Source organism: Oryzias melastigma, linkage group LG12 (genome assembly GCF_002922805.2).
Source record: "Oryzias melastigma strain HK-1 linkage group LG12, ASM292280v2, whole genome shotgun sequence".
NCBI classification, from domain to species: domain Eukaryota; kingdom Metazoa; phylum Chordata; class Actinopteri; order Beloniformes; family Adrianichthyidae; genus Oryzias; species Oryzias melastigma.
The window spans coordinates 24,279,286-24,303,816 of NC_050523.1; the positions used below are offsets into that span (position 1 = coordinate 24,279,286).

At 40.1% G+C, this 24,531-nt stretch overlaps 2 protein-coding genes across 5 annotated transcripts in view; both read left to right on the plus strand.

Annotated features, from left to right (window-relative positions):
• Positions 1-556: 556 nt before the first annotated feature.
• Positions 557-21,321, plus strand: mfsd14ba (major facilitator superfamily domain containing 14Ba). Its single transcript, XM_024268547.2, has 12 exons — positions 557-868; positions 9,545-9,643; positions 9,729-9,791; positions 9,874-10,001; positions 10,185-10,299; positions 12,297-12,515; positions 13,025-13,138; positions 14,678-14,749; positions 15,031-15,143; positions 15,408-15,505; positions 19,198-19,361; positions 19,441-21,321. Exons 1-12 carry the CDS (start codon positions 770-772, stop codon positions 19,711-19,713), a joined length of 1,557 nt encoding a protein of 518 aa, XP_024124315.1. The 5' UTR covers positions 557-769; the 3' UTR covers positions 19,714-21,321.
• Positions 21,322-23,361: 2,040 nt separating this feature from the next.
• The window catches only part of LOC112144189, a 14,350-nt gene continuing 13,180 nt past the window's right edge, over positions 23,362-24,531 (plus strand). For all 4 annotated transcript variants that reach the window (XM_024268548.2, XM_024268549.2, XM_024268550.2 and 1 more), the window contains exon 1: positions 23,362-23,511. In XM_024268548.2, coding sequence (XP_024124316.1) covers positions 23,430-23,511 — 82 coding nt within the window. In that variant the 5' untranslated portion in view covers positions 23,362-23,429. The remainder of the gene's footprint in view (positions 23,512-24,531) is intronic.

Consider the following 24,531-nt stretch of genomic DNA (forward strand, 5'->3'; position numbering starts at 1 on the left):
AAATTAGCCAAATTTGGTCGACCAAAACAGCTAGCATGCAGCTGAAAAAATAGTTAAACTACAAAAGAGCCCAAAAAACGGAAAAAGCCTAAATTTGCCAAAACAGCTATGTATAGCTGACATATTAGTTATGGTCCAAAATATACTAAAACATCATTTTCAATGCCAAAATAATCCACAAAGTTAGCAGAACGCCAATTTAAAAACTTTAAAACCATAACTTTTTAACACAATTATGAATAATAAAAAGGCAGGAATATTTTTCCGGAATAAATCAACTTAAACCTTAAATAACTTTCTATATTTTACTCTCCATAAAAATATATTTTGTCAAAATTCTACATGTTAGAAATAAGCGCAAGATACCATCGGGTCATTAAAAACAATAAAATAAAATGATATGGAGGGCCGGATAGAATCATCCGGAGCCTTGACTTTGACTCGTGGGATAGAGGTTTGTTGTGCCTCTATAAATCGTTGACAGCGGAACACTTCAGCATTTGCGCCAAGGACCGCTGACGCTTTTGTTTTGAAAGAGAGCTGAGCGGTAACCGGAAGTTCCGCCGTGGTCCCAGATGACTTCACTGTAACGGTTCGTGCTGCGGACTCCGGTTTAAGCTGACTCCAGGAGGACAGGCGAGCCGCGGTGGACCAGCTGTGACCGGTCCGGTTCTGAGAAGGAGGCCCAGTTCGCCCTCTGTGGGGAACTAACCGAGAAATCCTGGAAGCGCCTGGAGAACCGCGGATATCCACGCGGAAAGGATGCTTCATGCCCGGCGGCAGGTGTGAAGAGATGGCCGGGGAGCATCCGGCGACAACCGGCCGAGTGCTGCTGGTCAAGAAGATGGTGATGAGGGACGGAGAAGCGGTGGGTGGACGGCCGGCCATTTTATGGCACCTGCATTCAAACGTTTCAGCGTTACTGTAATAAGGTGTCACGTGGGACAGAAATTGATATAATGATTGAATGTGTTGATGCTGTTTGTTTTCTGCCTCTGCGTTAAAGTAAGCTCTCCGGGTTTTTAACGGCCCACAGGCCGCCGCAGGGAGGATGACATAACATGGAATTAAACGCTTATGACGAGCGGCTGAAGCTCAGTATGAGAAACAAACACCACGTTAAAGCTGCAGACACAGCGGGCAGTGAGCTGTCACAGCAGTCTGAACGCTCTGTCATGTTGGTGATCAGACATGTCTGTGAAAACAGAAAAACTCCAGCAAAAACAGGCGAACCGAGCCGCTCTGATCCAAAATGGCTGTTGGGGGCCGCTGGAGCGGTGCTGATGCTGGCTCCGTGGTGTTACATAACAGCGTCAGAGTGAGCGCTCTCGCTGCGGCGTCCATCTTTGCAGCTGCGGCAGCAGAACCAGAGGAGACCTGTTCTGTTGGAGGAGCAGATGGAGGCGGGTGGAGGCTGACTGTCATCCACTGCTGCTCTGACAAAACGACATTCCGTCCTTTACTTTGTCTGGACAGAACTCATGTCAGTTTTGACACCTGCAATCCTATTTTGACCGTGTCTGCAGGGTTACCATGGAGACAGAAAACCTTTAACTCATACGTCAGAATATGACTTAATCATAATGTCATATTATACTACCTCCACTTTGTTGACATGACAACAGCGGAGCCTGACGATGGGGCCAGTGCTAACCTTGGCAGCGAGAACGTCTTATGTTGAGAAGACAGAATGTTCTGCAAGCATCACTCAGGGTTACATAATGCAGCAGAACCTGCAGCTTCTCAACCGGTTTGGTTGAGAAGCTGTTGGACCGAAAATAGAAAAATATAACAAAATGTTCTGGATGGAGGAAAGATAAAAGGGCTGATTTTGAAGCAGGATGAGCTGAAATGTGACACTGAACATCAGAGACGTATCACTGGGCTGGGAGGCACTGGGTACCTCATGATACGATACATGATACATGGCTCACGATATCGATGATATCGCAAATACCGCGATAGTTGGAAAAAAAGCATCTCTAATAACTCGCAAGATATTATTTAGAAAAACACATTTTTGAGGAAAATATATCCTAATTTATTTTTTTGTTTGAACACAATCATAATTGTGTTTTATTTTGAGCAACAAATAATAGACACTATTGCTGCCAAAAAAGATTATTTTAATAATCGACTAATCACCAATTGTTTTTTCTGATTAGTCGACCCATCAGGTCATGTGCAAACTTGATGTAAAGCACACATCTTAACCATTGTTAGCTTTAAACTAACTAAAAAATAATTATATAGCATTACCTGTGATAATGCTAGTGTGAATGCTGTAAGCTGAATTTGGATGCTGAACTTGATAGCTGAAATTGCTGAAGCTAATAGCTGAAAACGAGTAAGCTGATAGCCAGGTAAAATATTAGTTAAATGCGAAGTTAACCTAAAAAACAACAACAACAACAAAAACTTAAGTTACCAAGACAGCTAGCATGAAGCTGAAATATTAGCTAAACTCTAAATTAGCCTAAAAAACCTTAGTAAATGTCAAAAAAGTCCAAAAAGCAGCAGAATGCCATCATAACTTCTAACTTTACTACACTCTGACTCAATTTAATATATAGTAACGACTAATCGACTATTAAATTAGTCGTCGACTATTTTAATAGTCGATTAGTCGTTGATTAGTTGACTAATCGTGGCAGCCCCGATAGACACTTTTGTGCAACATTGCTGAAATAAGTAATCCTATGTCTTTGACAAGCATTGACACCAATTGTATTTGAATTATCCAGCGCTAACAATAGTAAACATGAACAGCATTGCCACTTCTTTGTGCAAAACTGTTGTAACCAACAGAGCAAAAAGGAAATAATCCAAGTAGCTTTCAGACTCATTGGTGCTCACAACAGCCAGTCTTTCAACGTGCACCCCCTACCTCCAAAGGATGACGAATATAAGGTTTTACAGCCTCTTCAAACAAAAATAACAGATCCATACTTGGTGAGAACCCATTGACAATCAATTGCAGGACTAAATATCACGATATATCGCAATATCAATATTTTGGCACACCCTTAGTTTGATTGTCATTGTTCCAATTTATTTATTAAACAGGAAAAGATTAAAAAATAATCGAGACTGACTCTGTTTACAACTGCTTTTCTGCAGGTTTTTGCTCTGCAGAACTCAGATATAGCCGTGCTTGCTCCACCCCAAAAGTCCCACCCATAACTCAGAGGTGAATTTTTGACGAACTCCTGCTGCTCCGCAGAAACTATGTTCTAGAAAACTACAAAAGTTTTTCTATATCTTGGCTAAAAACAGCATAATGATAATTAAAAGACCATGGGGAATGATTTGAAAATAGATGATTGCACATTAGAATCAGGAAAAAAAAAATCATTATCTGCAGAGAATGTGATCATTGTTATCACCCAGCATGCATATATCCTAAAAAATCTTAGCAAATGCCAAAATAGTCCGAAAATGCTAGCAGAATGGCAATTTTTAAAACTGTAACTTTTTAACATAATTATGAATAAAAAAATACAAAAATATTATTCTAGAATAAATCAACTTAAACCTTAAATAACTTTCAATATTTGAATCTCAAAAAAAATATAGTTTGTCAAAATTATGCAAGTTAGAAATGAGCACAAGATAACATCGGGTCATTAATAATAAAATAAAATGATGTGGAGGGCCGGATCTGGCCCCCGGGCCTTGACTTTGACACATATACAGTTAAAGCTGTGTGGAAAATATCTTTACTCAGGAAACCTCTGGACATGATCTTCACCATCTCCAGTACAGAACATCTTCTTCACCAGCTTCGGTTTAGCCCCCTGGACTTCCTCAAATAACCAATCATTTTTTACAATCCCACACTAATCATCCTCTGATCTTTTATCAAAGTGTTCCCCGTGTTCTTTTAATTATGATTATGTCATTTTAGCCAAAATGCAAGAACTTGTGTGGTCTTCTAGGACAAAGTTTCTGCAGAGCAGCAGGAGATCATTAGAAATTCACCTGTCAGCTGTGGTTGGGACTGTGAAGTACACCCATCCCATCTATCTGTCAATCATTTGCGTGCTCTTCCACTAGCTTACAGCCCCTCACACCCCCAACCTAACATTTCCGGAGAAACAAAAATGTTGAGCAGTTTGAGAGGTATCTGGGCTTCAGATTCCAGCTCAGACGAGGAAAACAAAGACGTTCATGGATCTATTTGTCTGTGAGTGGGTGATCAGAATGGAGCAGAGAGAAATGCTACAAGAACATGTTAAAAACACCATAACACCGTTTTCATTGGAGCGGGTCTTTAATGAAGTGGATTACTGAGCAGTAGAAGTTCACGTTCAGCCCAGACATGTCAGCCAGGTCCAAGTTTATGAAGGAGAGAACAGCATCCTGTCCAAACAGTGAGTGAGGGGACCTGACCCTCGTCTATAGCATCACTAACATCCATGAAACCAGATTGAAATGGATCAATAATCTATCAGTAACTGACTTCACAAAGGACAGTAAAGAGTTGAGTTATTTTATTCTTAAAGGACACTGTTTCTCCTTGTTTTGTTGACATGTCTGAGGAGAAAGTTTGATGGGTTTTCAACATATTTAAATATTCAAATAATTTGAAGCTTATCTTAAGGAGTTACAGATGATAAACTGGCATGTCTGCAGTTAGGAGGACATATCAAGTTGAAAACACTGAGAAGAGGAGACCCATAAAGAAACGCTCCATTCAAACGTTCACTTAGCAGGAGATGAGAATCGGCCTGTTTTCTGCTTCAGTGATGAAGGCTTTTGGACATGCGAAGGTTGTTTGTCTATTGTAGCGTCACACAGAGTCATAGGAGACAAACTCCCACTGATTTCTAATTCTTTGGAACCAACCATAACAGGCTGATTCTGAATAGAGCCTGGATTTCAGTTTATCACGTCATTCCTAATCCTCAGTTTTCCTGGTCATTCATCACAGCTGCTGAACTGGAAAATGATTAATGTAATTCCCAGTTATTATTTTCCAGTTATAATCAATCTCCTTCTTTAGTTCCAATTGTAAATGCTCAAAGTCTTCATCTGAAGTTTTTACCCGAAATGCCAGTTTAATCATTTTAATATTTCTAATTTAAGCAACAAAAAGTAATTTATAGTCCTTGTGGTCCTGCAGGCAGAATGTCTTGATTTGACGTTGATTTAAAAGCCATTAGGAGGCGGCTCTCAGAGGGATTACAGCTATTCAAGCTGTGGATTAACCACAAGCCCAGAAAACAGCAACACTTTAATTCCATTCATTCATCTGATTTAATAAAGCCTCAGTTTAGAATCAAATGCTGTCTCAAGGTGAAACGCTAAAGAAAAAACTTCACACCAGGGTTAATGATCCAAGTCATTCCAAATGTTCCACATCTTTCTTATTCAAGTCAGTCCAGATCCATTTTGTCAAAATTATGAGGTCAAGATAACATCGGGCCATTAATAAAAACAAAATGATCTGGGGGGCCGGATCTGGCCCCCGAGCCTTGACTTTGACACATGTTCTAGCAGAACCAGACATCCATTTGATTTGAGCAGGAAGAGAAAGAGACAAACAAAGACATAAAGAACAGAATGTCTGTGTAGATAGTTTAGTCAGAGAACAGGAAAGAGCTGAGCATCCACAACAGAAAACTTCATTCTGAGAGAAGCAGTCTGCTCTGAAGGAAAGACAGATGTTCTCCACAGTAGATGTGTTGATGGAGTCAGTAAGACTTAATGCAACACAACCATCAGAAAGCTATTATTAAAGTCGAGTGCACAAGTCACCTCATTGAAGACCCACTCCAATCATCCACTGATCTATTGTAAAAGTGTTCCAAGTGGGCTGTTTAAAATTGTGATTAGACTGTTTTTAGCCTGGATATAGAGAAACTGCTGTTGTTTTCTAGGACATAGTTTCTGCACAATGGCAGGAGCTCATCAGAAATCAGACTGTTGGCGTGTCCTGCCTTCATTTCCTACCCCTCTTTTGTTTACACGCTCTCCCTCTAGCTTACAGCCCCTCACAATCCAAAGATAATTTAACTGGTCCAACCTAAATTACTAGTATCAGATCTATCAGATCAGATCTATCAGATCTATCCAGCTGTACAGTTCTGATCCAGATTCCAGACATTCATGCATCTATTTGTCTGTAAGTGGATGTATCAGAATGGAGCGGAGCAGGAAGACTTTGGCTCGTCCAGCGTAGTTTCTACATCACAACTGGGAGCTTTTTCAAATGACATTTCATTGATCTGCTCCGGTTTCATTATGATTTAAATAGATACTCTGAAATGCAGTTTTAATCTTAAATTATTTCATCTATGTCCTCTATCATGAGAACAATGCACCGAGAACATATTTCTAAAACACCAAAAACACCATTGTCCTTGGAGTGGGTCTTTAAACACACTTCTACTTTTGTTTTTCCGATGACAGTAATGTAATAGAAAGCTAAACAGAGTAATCAAATTCAATGGTTGGTTTTCATTCAAAACAATTGTAGTTTTTCAGGCAAAAGTTTTGATCAGTTTTCTTAGAATTTTATCAACAAAAGTTTCTTCTTTGTTCTGTTGAAATGATTCCTTTTGTTAAAATAAAGTTTTCAAAATCCATAAAAAAGATTTTCAACATGGAAATGTGAAGAATGAATTGATATTGAATAAACTGCGCCTGATGTCAGTTGGATAGTAAACTTGTAAATCCAGCACATTGGCTGTTAGCTCAGCTCGATGAATAGTGGCCACATTTGCTGGAGTTTTTCTGTCACGTTGGATCCACTAATTGGAAAGCAATGTTTATTCACTTCCAACTATCTCACCTGTATTCAGAAAACTCACCCTTTACCCTGAACTTTTCAATTGGCTGTAAAATGTCAAATCCACTAAAGAAATCTCAAGACAATCAGCAGCTTTTCAGAATGTAATGTTTCTCATCCACCTGCTTTTATCTGGACCTCTGAGGAAAAATGTTTTCTACTGTCACATAGATACGGTGGAATATCTAGTGACATCTTCCCATCACCAGTTAACCCTGGTAAAGAAGGAATTTCCTTAACCTAATGTGTAACTCATTATCTATGTAATGTGTGTTAGTAGAACTTGCTATTAGTCTTTTCTAAATTTAGAAAATAATCACATTTTCCCTCCTAGTGTATTTGTGTCAGTAGGCTGCTGATTATGTCATGAGGGATAATCCAGTTTTGATATTGACCTTGGAAGTTTTGTGTGTTATGTTCACAGCTAAAGCTGGTCATTATCAGCAGGCTGTTTGAAATGAAGTAAGATTTACTCTTGTTGCTTCTACAAAGCTGGAGTTTGGGAGTTTAGGGCTTCACTGCATCAATGCAGGTGAAAACATGAGGAAGTGAGAGGAAGGAGCTGAGCACTCAGCATTTCTAGAAGGAAGGATCATAACATTCTTATGTGTTTACAGGGACTCAAAATCTTTGGTGGGTATAAGTGGGAAGAAGATGGTTTCTGTTCCTGTCGCTCTCCTTTATCTGGCCTCTTTTGTTGTTATGGTGGCCTCAACATGGGCTGATGGCTCACATAATTCTCTATATAAGATGGGTACCAGGTATGTGGAGAAACAACATTAACCTAATGCTGCTGTCTCTCCTCCATCTCCTTTAGTATATAGGTATGACATGTTACACACTTTTATGTGTTGAATAAGTCACAGGTACATCACATTGACATTCAGACTTTCTTTTTAATGTCCTCTGATATTGAGCCATTCACTATGTTATCATGAAGTTATGTTGAGTGAAAAACAATTTGATGATTTTAACTTCATTCACTGGAACATTTGTCTATCTAGAAAGAATTGGAACATCTTAAACTGAAGGGTTATGATGAGATGAAGGAGAGACGATCTCCATCTCTAATGCGGCTGATGCTGTTTTCCTGGAGCGATCTTAGGAAAAGAGTTCACCGGCTGCAAACAAGCCTCTGTTAGAAAGCAGATGTTAACTTTTTACCTTTGACAGATCATATGACTTCCTTTCAAAATAAAAGACACCCTGGGCAGTTAACCCCAAATTAGCCTAAAAAAACAAAAAAAAAGCTTCAATTGGCCAAAGAAGCTAGCATGCTGCTGAGATATTAGCTAAACTCCAAAATAGCCTAAAAAACCTTAATAAATGTTAAAATAATCCAAAAAGCTAGCAGAATTCCATCATAACATTTAACTTTACTACACTCTGACTCCATTTAATATATAGTAACGACTTATCAACAATTAAATTAGTCGTAGACTATTTTAATAGTCGATTGGTCGACTAATCGTAGCATCTCTACTTCAAAGTCATCAAATCAACAGAGTAATCAGAAAAAAATCTGACTTTTAATTAAAATTTTGCTTGAAATCTGCGCATTCTGAGGAGGTGTAGAGTGAGGCCTCTAGATGTTAGCAAGGTTGTAAAAACCTTTACATGGTTACAGCCTTACATTTATAACATTAATGATAATTCAGTGCTAATTAGTGACCCTTTTAAAAATTACTATTTATTTATTTATGTTGAATGCTGGGAACAGATACGCTGAAATTAGAAAACAGTCATCAGTTTGGAGATAAATCCGCATTTTAATAATCTAAGCTAAACTTCATTCAGTTCAGTAGAATGTTATTTTTTACAGTGTGTTTAGAGAAGAACATATTGCTGATCATTCTCCTGAGGACAGCTCTGCAAATACAGTCACCTTAGGAATACGTCTAAAATTCTAAAAAAATTAAAGATTTTCTTTAAATAAGGAAAAAAAAGCAAAAAAGAAAATTGCCAATAGAGTAAGAAAAATTGTCTCACAGAGAAAAATCTAGACACGGTCGCTCCAGATTCTTTAGAAGTCTTTCATTTAATTGAACCAAAATAATGCTTTATAAAGTTTTCAATTTTCTTGAATTCTGGTGACTGGGTCTTAAATCTTTTAATGTTAATGTGTTATGACTTCCTGTCACAAAAAAAATGGAATTGTAGAGCAAGCTCGAGCAGTTTGTTTTATTATTGTTGTACATAACATCTTAAATTAGATTTTAAGCATTCTTAAAAAGGTCTGAAAATCCTTAAGTTGAGCTTCTGTAAATCTGTAGACACTCTGTTAGAAATGTTTTCTCAGACTCAGACTATTTTGCTATTGAAAATTCTTGATAAGACAGAAAATACGATAATTGATGCTGAAACGAGAGTCTTTTTCCTGTCTTAAGATTCAGTTTCTGCAGAGAAGTGACCGTTAGGATTTTTTATTCTGAGAGATGAAAACCCAACAAGGATTGAAGATTATTCTACATTTACACTGGGTCCAATGAAAAACAGCAGAATGAAGTTATGATGTCATTATAGAGGGATGCTGACATGAAGGCGATTCACAAAGAATCAAACACACACACACCTGGGTACATCTCAGAGAAGGTCACTGACAGATATTTGAATGACCAGTTTCAGGCCTGACGTTGAAACATGAACCCTCCTAGGAGTGTTCTCTTCATGTGTTAACAGCTGGAGTTCCTCGGTCTTTACCCGTTACAGTGTCAGAGGAAAGTCTCATTTGCATGTTTGTGTTGTGTCCAGCCCCAGCAGGGCATCGGCCGGCCCAGCGTGTACCACGCAGTGGTGGTCATCTTCCTGGAGTTCTTCGCCTGGGGTCTGCTGACCACGCCCATGCTCACGGTGAGTCCCCATGCAGCTGCAGCTACACGAGGAGCCCTGTGTTTCTACCGACTTGTGAAACGCGTTTGTCTTGATGTCTTGGTAGGTTTTACATGAAACCTTCCCTCAGCACACGTTCCTGATGAACGGGCTCATTCAGGGAGTGAAGGTAAGAACCTGAAGCAGTTCACTTCATCCTGACTCTGCAATGAACCAGGACGAAAAGATGTCTCCTGTCTCCTCCTCTCCAGGGTCTGCTGTCGTTCATGTCTGCTCCCCTGATCGGAGCGTTATCGGACGTTTGGGGCCGGCGCTCCTTCCTTTTGATCACAGTGTTCTTCACCTGCGCCCCCATCCCTCTGATGAGGCTTAGTCCCTGGTAGGACTGACTCGTGTTTGTTATCGTTTGCATGGATGATCGTGTGATTGTTTTATGGTCAAACAGAGGAATCAGATTCGCTGCTTCTGCTCGGATTCTTTATGGTTTTTCCTTTTTTCAGTCTTTATGAATCCAGAACAAAGAACCTTCTGACCGTTTTCTTTGTTCCTGCTTGTTTTCTAGGTGGTACTTTGCAATGATCTCCATGTCTGGAGCATTTTCTGTCACCTTCTCTGTCATCTTTGCATACGTTGCTGATGTGACAGATGAACGAGAGAGGAGTACAGCCTATGGTCTGGTAAGAATTCCCATAGACTTGTCATCTCTGATTTCCTGCAGGTCCATGCTGGGATTTACATATATACACTGTAGTTCTGCCACAAACTATTATTTGAATAGTCGACTAATCACTAATTATTTATTCCGATTTGTCGACTAATCGGGTCAAGCGCAAAGTGGATGTAAAGCACACATCTTAACCATCATTAGCTCAGTGTTAATTTAATGACGAAAAATGTTCGTCAACAAAATTTTTTACCCAACGAAAATGAAAGGAAAACGAAACAAAAAAGTCCCGCTCAGGGACAAAAACTTTAACTAAATGGATAGACATTTTTGTCAACAAATAAAAATGAAACAAAAATGCTCTCCGGAGACGACATCCAATCATAGTGACTGCTGGTGGAGGAGGGCGGGAGCAAATGTAAAGCGATCCAATCAGAACACAGAGTCCTGCAGCCTTCCAGGGAAGACGCTAATTCAATGAATTGTGTCTATAATTTAGGTGAAAAAATGTCTGCTCCAGGTAGAAAAAGTGGAGTACACATAGGGACAAATTTTACCTTTAACGCGACCCTCAACAAGACGTTGTGTGAAGCGATCATCACAGGAAAAAACCCAACAAACCTGAAGTGACGTTTGCAGACAAGCCAGCCTGAAATCCAGCAAAGGTAAACATACAAACACGATTATTTCCATCGTGTTGGACTGAGTCCGAATTCTACCCCGACCCTTCCAGCTGTAGTGACATTTTAAAGGGCAGGGTTATCTGAAACAGTTGTTTTAAGGGGTTACCCTCGCCAGCTAACTAGCACCGGTGCTGCACACCGGAGAAGTGCTTTTCTTCACGCGGGTGAAGCTCTGAACCACAGAGGTTTACATTTAAATGCCTGTGATGCTTTTTGGTTTTAGCATGACATTTGTAAAGTTATAAATCGATGTTGTTGTGTTTTCTTGAGCGCTAGCAGCTCCGCGCTAAGAAGTGAAAGAAGTGAGAAGTGTGGTCTTATCTTTATGAATGACTGCCCCAGCTTTGTCTGTTGCTGCCTTGTGTTGCTGTCTAGAGAACTCTTTAATCAGAACAGACAACAGGGTCAACAGACTCAGTTCTTTAGATCAACAAGTTGGAAAGCAAAGAGAAGTAACATTTTTTTTTTTTTTACAAATGAGTAAAATCTGTGTGGTATTCATGTGTTCATACTTAGATTTTATAAAAATGCTTTACCTTCACCCTATATTTTTGTCGACTAAATATCTACTGTAATTTAGTCGACCAAAATTTGACAAACATTAATAGAATGAATGAATGAATGAATGAATGAATGTAATGGTTTATTTCAAGCGGTCAGGTGAAAATACATGAAATAACACATCACATAATAAATCACAAGCTGTTCGCTTGAAAGGGAGTGGAAGAAAGCTAACTTATATAATCCCTTCCTGACTCGACCGTACCATTTTCTCTACATGATTTATCTACATCTGGTTCAGGACTTAAAATCAAATATTTATACCCTACAATCATAGATCCAAGTTATTAAGCTCCGTCAAATCGGCGTCAACATTTCACATTACATGTTCAACTCTCCTCCTTGCAGTAGCTGTTTTGGAGTAGCTCAGCGATTAAAGTTGCTTGTGAGCGACTTTAAAAGACTTCAGAGTTGAGGAGAGTCAAAGACACGCGTCAGCTGCTTGTTACCCGAACCGGAAAAAAACCCAGTAATTTCAGCATTTTCAACTATCAGCACTAGCATCTTCAGAGGCCACATTCAGCTTCCAGCATTCACACTAACATTATCACAGGTAATGCTATATATTTATTTTTTAGTTAGTTTAAAGCTTATGATGGTTAGATGTGTGCTTTTTACATCCACTTTCTGCATGACTCGATTAGTCGACTAATCAGAGAAAATAATCTGTGATTAGTCATCTATTAAAATAACGGTGTGTGGCAGCACTAGTGAGAGTGTAACGGCGTTTCTTCTAGAGCTCATTCCTTCTCTCTGAATCGTCCAGGTGTCAGCCACTTTTGCTGCCAGCCTGGTGACCAGTCCAGCCATCGGTGCGTACCTGTCGGCCTGGTACGGGGACAACCTGGTGGTCCTGCTGGCCACGCTGATCGCTCTGGCCGACATCTGCTTCATCCTTCTGGCTGTCCCCGAGTCTCTGCCTGACAAGATGAGGCTCAACACCTGGGGCGCACCCATTTCCTGGGAGTACGCCGACCCGTTCGCTGTCAGTAACAGTTTCCTTACTCTGCAATGTCAGATAATTTGATTGAGTAAAGTACAGGTGTGGATCTCCAGCCCTGGAGGCCGGTGTCCTACATGTTTTCCAACCAAGATGCCATAGAAGCTTCTTATTGGCCAAACACACCTGATCCAAGTAATCAGCAGCAGATAAGGCAGGGATTCTGGAAAACCAGCAGGACGTCGGCCCTCGAGGGCTTGAGTTTGACACCCCTGGAGTAAAAGCTTTGCTGGGAGTTCCAGTTCATTCTTTTCTCAGTGATTCCCTTCTCTGTTTCTGGATGCAGACGAGGCTGAAGGCCCTTCATCTGAATGATTTAGTGTTGATAGGAAACAATCATACGAGTAATAATATCAATCAGGACCATTGATGCTAGAGTACATCTGTAGATCAATGAACTCTCAGGCTGGAACGTTTGAGTCCCAGAGGGACATCTGAAGACTGACTGATGGTCTCACGGCTGCGTGGCGTTTCTCTGTCTGTCTCTTCTTCAGTCTCTGAGGAAGGTGGGTCAGGATTCCACCGTTCTGCTCATCTGTATCACAGTGTTCCTGTCTTACCTCCCAGAGGCCGGACAGTACTCCAGCTTCTTCCTCTACCTGAGACAGGTAAGAGTCAGTGATAATTCCTCTGTGCAACACTTTCAAAGTCATTTTAGTGCTGAATTACGGTTTTATTTTAGTGATATTTTATGCCTAAAATCTGGTTGTTAAAAGTGCCCAGCTAAGACATTAGATGAGGAGCTGATCCCAGTTGTAGATGAGTGAGTGGAGGGTTGAGTTATGCGTCTTACAACAGGGTTCCCACAGGTCTTAAAAAGTCCTAAATATTGTCATCTTGGTCTTAAAAATGGTGCTGCTTAAAACCTTTTCCGTATAGCTTTTCTGCTCTGAGGTTTGATTTTTTTTTACCACAATTGTGTTAGTAAAGTGCGTTTATCAACACACTGGACGCCAACCACTGATTAAAACGGTTCTTCTTCATCTTCTTGAGACTTCAGCCTTATGACAGCACAAAGTACCAGAAAGTGAGAAGCTAGTTTGTGACCAGAACTGAAAGAGAGCAGGTCCGGTCCGGTCGGGTCCGGTCCGGCATACGGGTGTAAGATCTGGCAGAGGAACGCTCGGCTGTGTGTGCGGTATTTGCTGCTTTAACTCTCATATCAAAGCAGCTTCAGGCTGACGACACTAAAGCTGAACCAGACGGAACTTTATCTCTCCATGTTGCGATCGCAGCTATGAACTCAAATTCAAGCAAACCCTGCGATCACAAAAGCTGCTGCAACATCAGGCGTTTTAGGCCGCAACAGTCATAAAAATGTGCTACGAAATCCTGGAGGGTCTGATTGATTAAGGTTTTCTGTAGTCTAGTTATTGTAATTTAATGACTGAAATTTGAACTGTGATTAATTACATTACTCCATTACTGACAAGGATTTTGTTTTTTCTTCGTCTATACAGCTGGGAATTAAGCAGAGAATTTGGTCTGAATTTTTTATATGCAAGATCTTAAATTCAGCTGTAAGAAACATGTAGGATCACAGTACAAAGAGCTACGTTTTTTAAGTCCACAACTTTTCACCCACAAATGTAAAGTGCTACACTTAAATGTTTATTTTTCTCTGAGACAAGGAAGAGATTCGATGACCAATCTGTTATACAAGGACAGATGAAAGATGTAACCTCTGAGGTTAGATTCTCCTTTAGCTGAACATGGTAGGAACTTTATAATGGTGGTTCATTAACCCTTTAACACTTGAGGCATCACCGGCGACTAACACAAAATCTTTAACATAGCCGCCCGCTTTCCTCCTTCAGAATCTACTGGAATTATCATGCTAATGGTTGAAAAGTTACAGTAAATCAAAGAACATAAATATTGGAGCGAGAGAAAATGCAGAGTGACCATTTGAGCTGCTTTTACCTAAATCTTGTGTACAGCGCCCTCTGCTGGGCGATCATAGCAATGTGTAGAACATGCACATATTCATGATGCTTTTTATCCTTTCTAAGAAAATGATCTCATAGTTTACTACATTCAACATGTTTACTTTAGAGGAGCATCCGTTTCCCAAACACTGACCTTCACAACAGAGCGGTAAAGAAAAGAAGACAAATTCTCTAAAGAAACTGCTTCTGTCTCCACAGGTCATAAACTTCTCCTCCACCACCCTTGCTGTTTTCATTGGAGTTGTTGGCATTTTGTCCATTATAGCACAGGTACCACATGTGTGCACTCACATATGTTCTACACTAAACTCAAACATAATCAGAGTACATTTAAGGGTCATTTATGGGGATTTTACACTTCTGTCCATTTGTGAAGATTGTAGTTTATGTGTTTAGCATAAACTCATGAAAGAAAATGAGACAGGAAGCGGTTAGCTTGTAGAAGCATAACTTTGTGTGAACATAAAGCCTGATCACATGAAACCTGAGAATGCTGAACGCCATTGATGCTGATGAAGATTTTAACTCCTTTATTCTATCTCTTTACACAGACTCTCTTTCTTACTTTACTGATGAGAACGTTGGGTACCAAGAACACCGTTCTGTTGGGTTTGGGCTTCCAGATACTCCAGCTGGCCTGGTACGGCTTTGGATCAGAACCATGGTAAGACGTGAGGGGGTCTGCTAATACAGAGCAGTTTGGTATTCATTTAAACATAGGTTTATCCTTAAGGGTAGTGACGAAAAGAAAATGTGGAGGTTTGAAGCTTTTGCCAGTTTGTGTGAGAATAGATTCTCCTGTTCATATCTGAGCTCTTCTCTTCTGAAAAAGAGCAACGGGAGAAAAAGATTGTCTGTGAAGCTTTATAGAAAACATGTCAATGAGCACCGCACATGCACTGCAGCAGCTGTGTGTTTGTGTGTCCAGGATGATGTGGGCGGCCGGAGCCGTCGCAGCCATGTCCTCCATCACCTTCCCAGCAGTCTCTGCTCTGGTGTCACAGTCTGCTGATGCGGATAAACAAGGTGAGCAGAAAAAAAACGTACTGGTTAGATTTAGCCATTTGTTGTTAAACAACAATGTTAACACTTTTTAAATCATGATGAAAACACAAACTTCCCAAATTACAGAAATCTAAAGTTGACATCCTCCAGTTCTTAAAAGCTTGTATTTCCTCCTTTTGCATCAATAACACCCTGAAGTCTCCTGATGTCGTTGTGGATGAGGTTCTTTATTTAATCTCATGGTAAAGCAGAAAATTCTTCTTGGCTGAAAGCCTCCAGTTCCTTGAAATTCTTGCTCTGTCAGCTTGAACTGCCAGTCTGAGATCTCCCAGAGTGGATGAATAATATTGAGGTCAGCAGACTGAGACGTTCACTCCAGAACCTTCACCTGATTCTGTGTGAACCAATGACAGCTGGACTTGGCCTTGTGTTTTGGATCATAGTTGTGGGGACAGTTTTCCTCCAGGATCTTCTGATAGCATCCTGCATTCATCTTCCATCAGATCTGACCAAGTTTCCTGTCTTTGTAGCTCACACATCCCAAACCATCAGTGATCCGCCTCTGTGTTTCACAGTAGGAACAGTGTTATTGTAATCACTGGTCTTGTTACTCTTCTCCAAATGAAGTGTTTATGGTTGTAACTAAAAGTTCAATCTTGGTCTCATCACTCCAGATGACTTGGGTCCAGAAGTTCAGAGGTTTGTCTCTGTCCTGTTCGCCGTTTTGTCAGCAGGTATTTTGGGTCTACCTTCTGTCAACTTGACCATTCAGCCCATTTAGTCTCCTTATTGTACATCTTGAAACATCCACACAGCAGTTTTTCAGAGTCCTGGATGACAACTGAAGTTATTTGCGGGTTTTTCTTTGGATCCCTAATGATTTTTCTGGCAGAAATGTTTGCGACTGTGGTTTGGTTTCAACAGAACTCCTCTCTTTCCTCTTCTTGATCAGAGTTTGAACTCTACTGACTGATGATGAACATCTGATTGAACATCTTCTTATATCCCTTTCCTGTTTTGTACAGTTCTGTTACCTTTTCCCGTAGATCTTTTGACAGTTGTTTAGCTTTCCTCATGACTCAGGATCCAGAAATGTCAGTGCAGAACTGGATGAAAGATACAACTGCGAGACCTTTAGTACACACAGTGATTGTAGGTAAACCAGTCCCAGGTGAGGATGGTTACCTTTAGCTGTCAATCAAACCCTTTTGGATCAGTTATGTTCATGTTTTCAGGACTAAGTCAGCAGGGAATGTGAACTTTTGAACAGGGTCATTTGGGAAGTTTCTGATGTCATTATGATTTAAAAAGAGTAAACAGATTGTTTTGACGATAAATAGCTTCAACCACTAACTATGAGTGGAAAAACGTTTTTGTGTCATCATTGATACTCTATGAAAAATGACCAAGAAATCATAATTTCTTCCAGGATACATAAGCTTATGAGAACAAGTGTACGTACACGCCGGGCATGTTACACATGTTAAACCCACATTCTTGAAGGCTTATTCAACCAATGATGTTCACACTGGACTGTCACTACCTGATACTAGCATCTGTACTGACAGCAGGAATAGGATTGGTGTGAAAGGTCAAACCGGTTCAACTCTTCCGAGTCTTACTCCAGGCTTTTTCTCTCACAGCTCCATTCCAATATATGTAAGATTGTGTCATATAATTTTGGCCGTGCACAAAGTGCAATTATTAATTTCTCCTTCATAATCAATTTTCAAACAGTTGGCACTTCTGTGAATTAAGATGGATGCCATCATACGTCACTACGAAATGAAATACGACCTGATTCATTTTTCAACGCGCGTGCAGTGACGGCGTGTTTTGTCTGTAGAGCCTGGAAACAGTCATAGATACTTATGAAATTTATGGAGTGACGCATAAACGGCAGAGTTTTGAAGGCAGAAGCTCAAAGCGCACATCTACATGCATGCATACAGACTTCTCATTGGAAGTTGGCCGTGTGAACGCGCGTTTCAGAGCGTGGTGTGGATGTAGGAAACCTTGGAGTCCTTGTGCTCTCTTATGTCAACATGATTGATGAACTGGGCTCAGTTTTTTCTCCAAAGTGTGAACATTTTCAAAGTGCCAGAGCTCACGTCATTTCTTTCTTTATTTCATTTTTACATTTAATCTCAAAACGATGCTGCGCGCTTATCTTTGACACACGCGCAGTGGTTCTAATCTGTGATGTCACAGGAAGTTCTAAGAAGACTCGAGGACCATAACAACACACCAACAGAGCATTTTACAGTTTGGAATTCTATAGAGTCAGAGTGTAGTGAAGTTGAATGTAGTTGTGAACGCTCAGCATCACAAAATGCACTTTCGTTGTGTGAATGCTCAGTAAGCGTTCCTGCTCCTTTCCGTATGTTTTTTGGCACGTAAAAACTCAATCACACTTTCAGAGATTTCAGTAATCTTGGTATCAAAACGTTCAGCTCATTCAGGACATTACTACTTTTGTTTATGAAAGTTTTTGAAAGATTGAGCAAAATATGCCCCATAGAAAATTAATGAGAAAGTCTTCAAATTTCAGCATTTTAAGTAGATTAGCAACAAGTCTTTAAATGTATTCATGGACTATGTTTTAATATTTTATAGTTATTTTCAAGATATTTGGAGTTTAGCTAATATTTTAGCAACATGTTAACATTTTTAGCTAATTTTGTTATCTACTGGGATTTTTTAGGCTTATTTAGAGTTTAGCATCTATTTTAGCAACATGCTAATGTTTTTGACTAAATTTAGCTTGCTGAGGAATAATAGGCTGTTTTGGAGTTTAGCTAGTATTTAAGCAATCCGCTAGCTTATTTTGGCCAATTTGGAGTTTAGCTCATATTTAGACACACTAAATATTTTTGAAAAATTGGCACATGTTAGGGATTTTTTTATCAATTTTACTACAAAATTTTCAGAAATTTAGGTCATCTTCAACCCTCTTTCATAGTTCTTTGATGAAATTTCCAGTCTTTTAACAAATGTAACATTTTGCAAATATCTTCAGCATCTTCATTCACGCTAGCATTATCGAAGGTAATGCAACTTTTCTAGTTCTATTTGAGCCAGTGAGACCAAATCTTTATCTTTAGTGAAAAATAGTTCCTTGTTTCAGATGCCGACCTCATTGAAATGTAATCTCGTTTTAATGACAGAAACTAAAGAAGGAAAGAAGCAGCATGATTTATTAAAGATCTAATAAGCTGTCATCTTCATTGTTTTTATTTTTAGTTAGTTTAAAGCTGATGTTGGTTAAGATGTGTGTTTACAACCAGTCTATTCATGACCTGATTAGTCGACTAATCAAAAAAATGAGTCGCTGTTTAATCGACCTTTGAAATAATAGTTTGTTGCAGCACTACTTGAAAGCAAAACCACAAGTGACATTTTTTTCATAGCTGGAAATAAATTCAGGCGACAAGGGAATTTAGAAATAATTTCAAGATTAAAATAATGAGGAAGCTTCTCTTTATGTTATTGTTCAGTTTGAGGTTGACTTATAGCAACTGGACTTAATAATGCTTTTTTCTTCCTTTGAAGAAAAAGACAAAAAATACATTTTTTGGTCCAGCTGCTATAAAACTTCACCAAAGACTCTTGATGATCATCTGTGTCTGCGTGCCTCCCCCAGAGCAGCGTTTCTGCTACTCAAAGCCCCCTGTAGGAGCTTCCTGTTCACGACTCGGCCTCTTGCTCTGCAGGTGTCGTCCAGGGCATGATCACGGGGATCAGAGGTCTGTGTAACGGTCTGGGGCCTGCTCTGTACGGCTTCATCTTCTTCCTCTTCAACGTCAACATCAACACCATGGACCCCATCCAGGGAGAATACAACATTGACCCCCTGCCCCTGCACAGTCCCACTGAGGTACGCTGGCTCTGTAACCGCTGCAATTCGATGTGATGTGAAAGTGAGTGAAAGCTTCTTCCTTCTGTCTTGATCCCAGCGAGCGCTGATCCCCGGGCCGCCCTTCCTGCTCGGGTCGTGCACCGTGGTGGTGGCCTTCCTCGTCGCTCTCTTTATCCCTGAAAAGACCCCCTCCTCCCTGTCTTCATCCGAGCTCTCTCTCAGTGACAAGCCACACCCAGAGAGCAAGGAGTCCATGTCTTCGCTGGCCGGCGTGCACATCAACACGCCCCTCCCAGGCAGCGACGAAGAGAGCCCCCCTGCAGCCAGCGACGAGGACGTTGAGCCTCTGCTGCATGACAGCATCGTTTGAGAGGCCGGGCCACAGCGCCAGGCCGATGTTAGGGTTTAATTTGATTACAAACGCAAAGAGCCAGTAAGTTTGTTGGTGTTCTTTTGTCTCTGTGCCTCTGGGCAGGACTAAGTGTACTTTTCTAGTCTGAAGATTGTGATTGACACCAAAAGGCTCCTCTGGATCTGACTCTAGCTGAAGGTGGGACGAACTAAGATGTTTTGGACTGAGGAGTCAGAGACTTTCATTCAAGCAAAGGGACTGTGTGTGTGCTTTTTATCTGTGGGGGTCTGACTTCACTGAAACAGAGACATGTTGAGAGCACTTCTATTCATCTTGTTTGTGAGAGCCAGGTAAAGCTGTTTTACCTTTGGCCTGGATCATTTGGAAACACTCCTGGTTATTGTACAAAGAAACATGTATGGTGGCCAAAACATCAGTGTTGATTTCTACTCTGTGTTGTTTTTGTGGAACTATTTTTTGTAAGAAGTTTTTTTTTTCTATCAAAGTGTACAATATCTTTCTTTCTATGAGCTAACAGAGCTTGAACACGTCAGGCAAACCGAATTCTCAAGCCGATTTAAAAAACATCCTAGAAAAGACGAACAGAAACGGCTCACATATTTGCATATTCAGAAATAAAACTCTTTTTGTAGAAGATTAGCAAACCGAAGAACAAATGGATCCCGAGTGATCCCTTTCTACTTTGATACAAGGGAACCCCTACAGAAAACCTGCTGGAAACTTTCCATCAGTGTCCTTGTTTTTCAGTCAAGCGTTTTTAAACCACTTTTTTCTGATCTTGCATCACTTTTTATTCTAGTATCAACCGTCCTTTATGGAAGTGCTGCTGACAGTAAAAACACTGATGAGGAAAAGCAGGCAGAGAGTGGAGGGTGTGATTCAGGTCTCACCTCAAACTCTCCAACCAATCCGGTTTTTCCTGGCAGCATCAGGGCTATACTTGAAGATAGTGACAGACAGAGCTTTAGAAATGTCACTGATGCCAACAGTATGTTACCGCCACAGAGTGGAGGAAGCTGCTGCTCGATTTTAAAATGCACTTTTGACCATGCTGTGGTTCAAATGCCGTAAGTGAAGCGTGGGATTGTTCTTAGTCATCGGGGTCATGGGACGTCTAACTATTGAAATCAGGCAATGGGGCCTTTATTTATTTATCTCTTTTTGGGAAGACTTGTGTTTTTCCCCGGCGCCAACCAGACGTGCTGCACTTCACCTGTCGGAGCAGAAGCCTTTGAAACAACAACAACCAAGAGAGGGCTTCACTGCAGACAGTTAGGGAGTGATCAGCCGTGTGAGCCTCCACTGAAGCTTTCACCGTCCCCAGCTGCTGGAAGGTTTAGACAACATTCATGTTTCATTCTCAGTTCTGCTTTGAGTCTGTTTGTTAACACTAAGTCAAATATCCTCATTTCACTTTGAGTGCTTGGTTATTTTTGCATAAATGAAACTGGCAAAACAATGTAAATATTGTAGATAAGTTGGATGTCTGTATGGTGGACAGGTGGGATGTACATGGAGTTCACCGTTGCTTTGTGTTGTCTGTTGTTTCATCTGGAAGTGTACCAGCCAGTTCTTAATGATTGAATATTAAACAGTACAACCACAGCCGGCCTCTTCATTCCACATGCAGCCGCTCGCGTCTCAGAGGAGGAGGGGAGGCCTTTCCTTTGGTGGATCCAGCTTGTGTTTAAAGGGTAACCAAACAGGGAAGTTGGAGGCTGACTCCGCCCACAACCGAAATGTGAAAATCCAGTAATAGGGGCGGGGCTTGGGGGCTGGACTGTTATTATTACGGAGGCTGCAGATCATGACATGAGACTTCTGAAACTTACATGGTTTGACCAATCACAAAATTCAACTGTAATACTTTGATTCAACCTGTAGGGGGCAGCACACAGGCGGTTTTTGACTATATTTTCAAGAATTAAACAAGTTCCTAACATGAAAATTAGGCAATGATCAACTGACAGCATTTTAAAGCCCCATTGATAGAATTCAACAGCCAAAAAAAAAGTTGATTTAGGGTTTGGTTTCCCTTTAAGTCCCACAGATGTCAAGCTAAAAGTCTGGTTAGTTCTTACATACAAGCCAGCCTGCTTTCAGCAACTGAAACATCCTTCCAAATGTTAAATCACCCTGACTGCAACCAATCACAAAGGAGAGGAAGGAACAAGTGTTACACTCTGTTGATGCAACACAATGTTGTTGCTTAATCTGCATTTTCTAGTCATTTTTGTAAAGCAGAGGACACATTTGATTACAATTTCACAACCTTTTGGTGGAATTTATGCTGGAAATTACACAAAAATATTTGCGTGCTTTGGTACTTCTTATAAAAATAGCCTCTAAAATTTATTGTCATTCATTTTCCCTCAGGAAACAGGAATCTATTTAGGTGTATACCTACAACCTGCAGCTCAGGAGCCACGGTGGCTCTTTACCCTCCATTGTGGCTCTCTGGTTAAAATAAAATGTTCTTGAACATTTTAAAAGGTAACTGCAAAGGAAAAAGTAAGTACTTTGTAAAGTTAAAAAAAAAGTTAAATTAGCTTAAATTTGATTCAACTCATTGATAAACAGTTGAAGGACGGTATCATTCTACGAGGATCCTTATATACGGCAGAGGTCACTCCAGTACCTCTGATTTAGTTTTTGTTTGTCATATTTATGAATTTGTGGAATAAATGCAACAGAAACAATCAAATAAACAGTTTTGTTGTGAATATAATTGATGACTTTACACTTCCTACTTCATTTGCTGCATTGACATGATCCTATGGCACGTGTCAAAGTCAAAGCCCGGGGGCCGGGTCCGGCCCTCCAGATCATTTTATTCTACTGTTATTAATGGCCTGATGTTAGGTTGCACTCATTTCTTGCTTGTGTTACTTTGACAAAATATAGTCTTCTCATTTAACCCTTTAACATCTGAGGCATCGTCGGTGACGCCTAAACACAAAATCTTTAACGTACTGCAACTTTTTAACTGTTAACATGATCATTCCACTAAATTCTGAAGGAGAAAAGCAGCTCGGGTTGTCAGAGAGAAATAATCCATGACCTGTTTAATATCATCCATAGGAATTTGTGGAAGCAGCTCAGCTGCAGCTGCTGCCTTCTGCAGACAGGATTACTGATGGTTGTACTCTGATTTGTGCAGCCCGATCTAGAGGAGGAAATGAATACAACCACGTAGGACGTTTCTAAAATAAATACTGGACACTTTTCATTTACAATTGGTTAAGTTACATTTTTTTTTCTTCGAATCAAAAAATGTTTAAAGAGAAAAAAAGATTTGAAACTGAAAAAAAAAATTAAATTGAAATTTTGAGTTTTGAAACCTAAAAAAAACAGAACATTTAAAGCTGAAATAGCTGAATTTATTTTAGAAAAGCCAAAAGTTTTGGACCACAAACACCAATATTTTTTTCAAAATGTTTTATTTGGGTTTCATATAGTTGTGACCCCCATTTGGGTCCGTACAGTTACATCTATATCTGAACTATTAGGAACTGTTTGCCAAACTGTATCCTTGTTTATCTAAAAGACTGCTTCAGAAAGGATCACCACAGGGAGTAAAATCGTCCACAGCGACCTCTGCTGGGCAATGCAAGTCACGTTTCAGGAACGGCACAGAAATATCCAATCAGAACGCAGCTTTCAGGCCACGTGACCTTGCAGCCCAACAAGACGACAACCCGAACGGCAACAGCATGGAGGTGTCTCCGTTCAGCTTCTTCCCGAGGAGGTGCTGGACGGAGGAGAAGGAGAAGGTGCTCATCTCTTTTTTCTCCAGTGAGTTTTCTCTTCTGCTTTCTAATTCCAACCCTGTCAGATTTACGCCGCCGCTTTTGTCGACGAAGCGGCGGCAACATTGGTGGCAACGGTTGCTGGTCGACGCCATAGTTTGTGGCAATGGGCGACATTGGACAGCAACTGCAGCAGGAATGTTCCACAAGTTGCTGTGATGGGAGTTCTCCGCGGGAACATTGCTGCAACTTTTTCTTTGGGAAAGTTTCCAGAGGAACTTACTGTAAAACTGGGATTTTCTCTGATTCCTGTAACATTCTCCACCAAACGGTAACGATGTCTTTACCATCCACTGACTGTATATAAGACAATGTTACAGTCAATGTTAGACCACATGTGTCAAAGGCAAGGCCCGGGGGCCGGGTCCAGATTCTATCCGGCCCCCCAGATCATTTTATTTTATTGTTATTAATGACCCGATGTTATCTTGTGCTCATTTCTAACTTGTATAATTTTGACAAAATATATTTTTATGGAGAGTAAAATATTGAAAGTTATTTAAGGTTTAAATTGATTTATTCTGGAATAATATTCCTGCCTTTTGATTATTCATAATTATGTTAAAAAGTTACAGTTTAAATGTTTTCAAATTTGTTATTCTGCTAGCTTTTTGGACTATTTTGGCTTTTAACATTTCAGCTACACGCTAGCTGTTTAGGCTAATTTGGGCTGGTTTTTTTCTTTCTTTTTTTTTAAGTGTTTTAGGCTGTTTTAAAGTTTAGCTAACATTTCAGCTACATGCTAGCTGTTTTGGGTAATTTAAGTTTTTTAGGAGAGTTTGAAGTTTAGCTATTTTTCCAGGTACATGCTGTTTATTTTGGCAAATTAAGGTTTTTCTTTTTAAGTTTTTAGGCTGTTTTAGAGAATAGCTAATATTTCAGCTACATGCTAGCTGTCTTGTGTAATTTAAGGTTTTTAGGTTTTTTAGAGGATTTTGAAGTTTTGTTATTTTTACAGCATGCTAGTAATTGTGGCTATTTTAGGCTTGTTGTTTTAAGTTTTTAG

Coding starts and splice junctions, on each gene's coding strand:
- mfsd14ba (XM_024268547.2), top strand. CDS start 770: ATGCCCGGCGGCAGGTGTGAAGAGATGGCCGGGGAGCATCCGGCGACA. Junction 10,002..10,184: donor CTGATGAGGCTTAGTCCCTG/GTAGGACTGACT, acceptor CTTGTTTTCTAG/GTGGTACTTTGCAATGATCT. Junction 13,139..14,677: donor TCTTCCTCTACCTGAGACAG/GTAAGAGTCAGT, acceptor CTGTCTCCACAG/GTCATAAACTTCTCCTCCAC.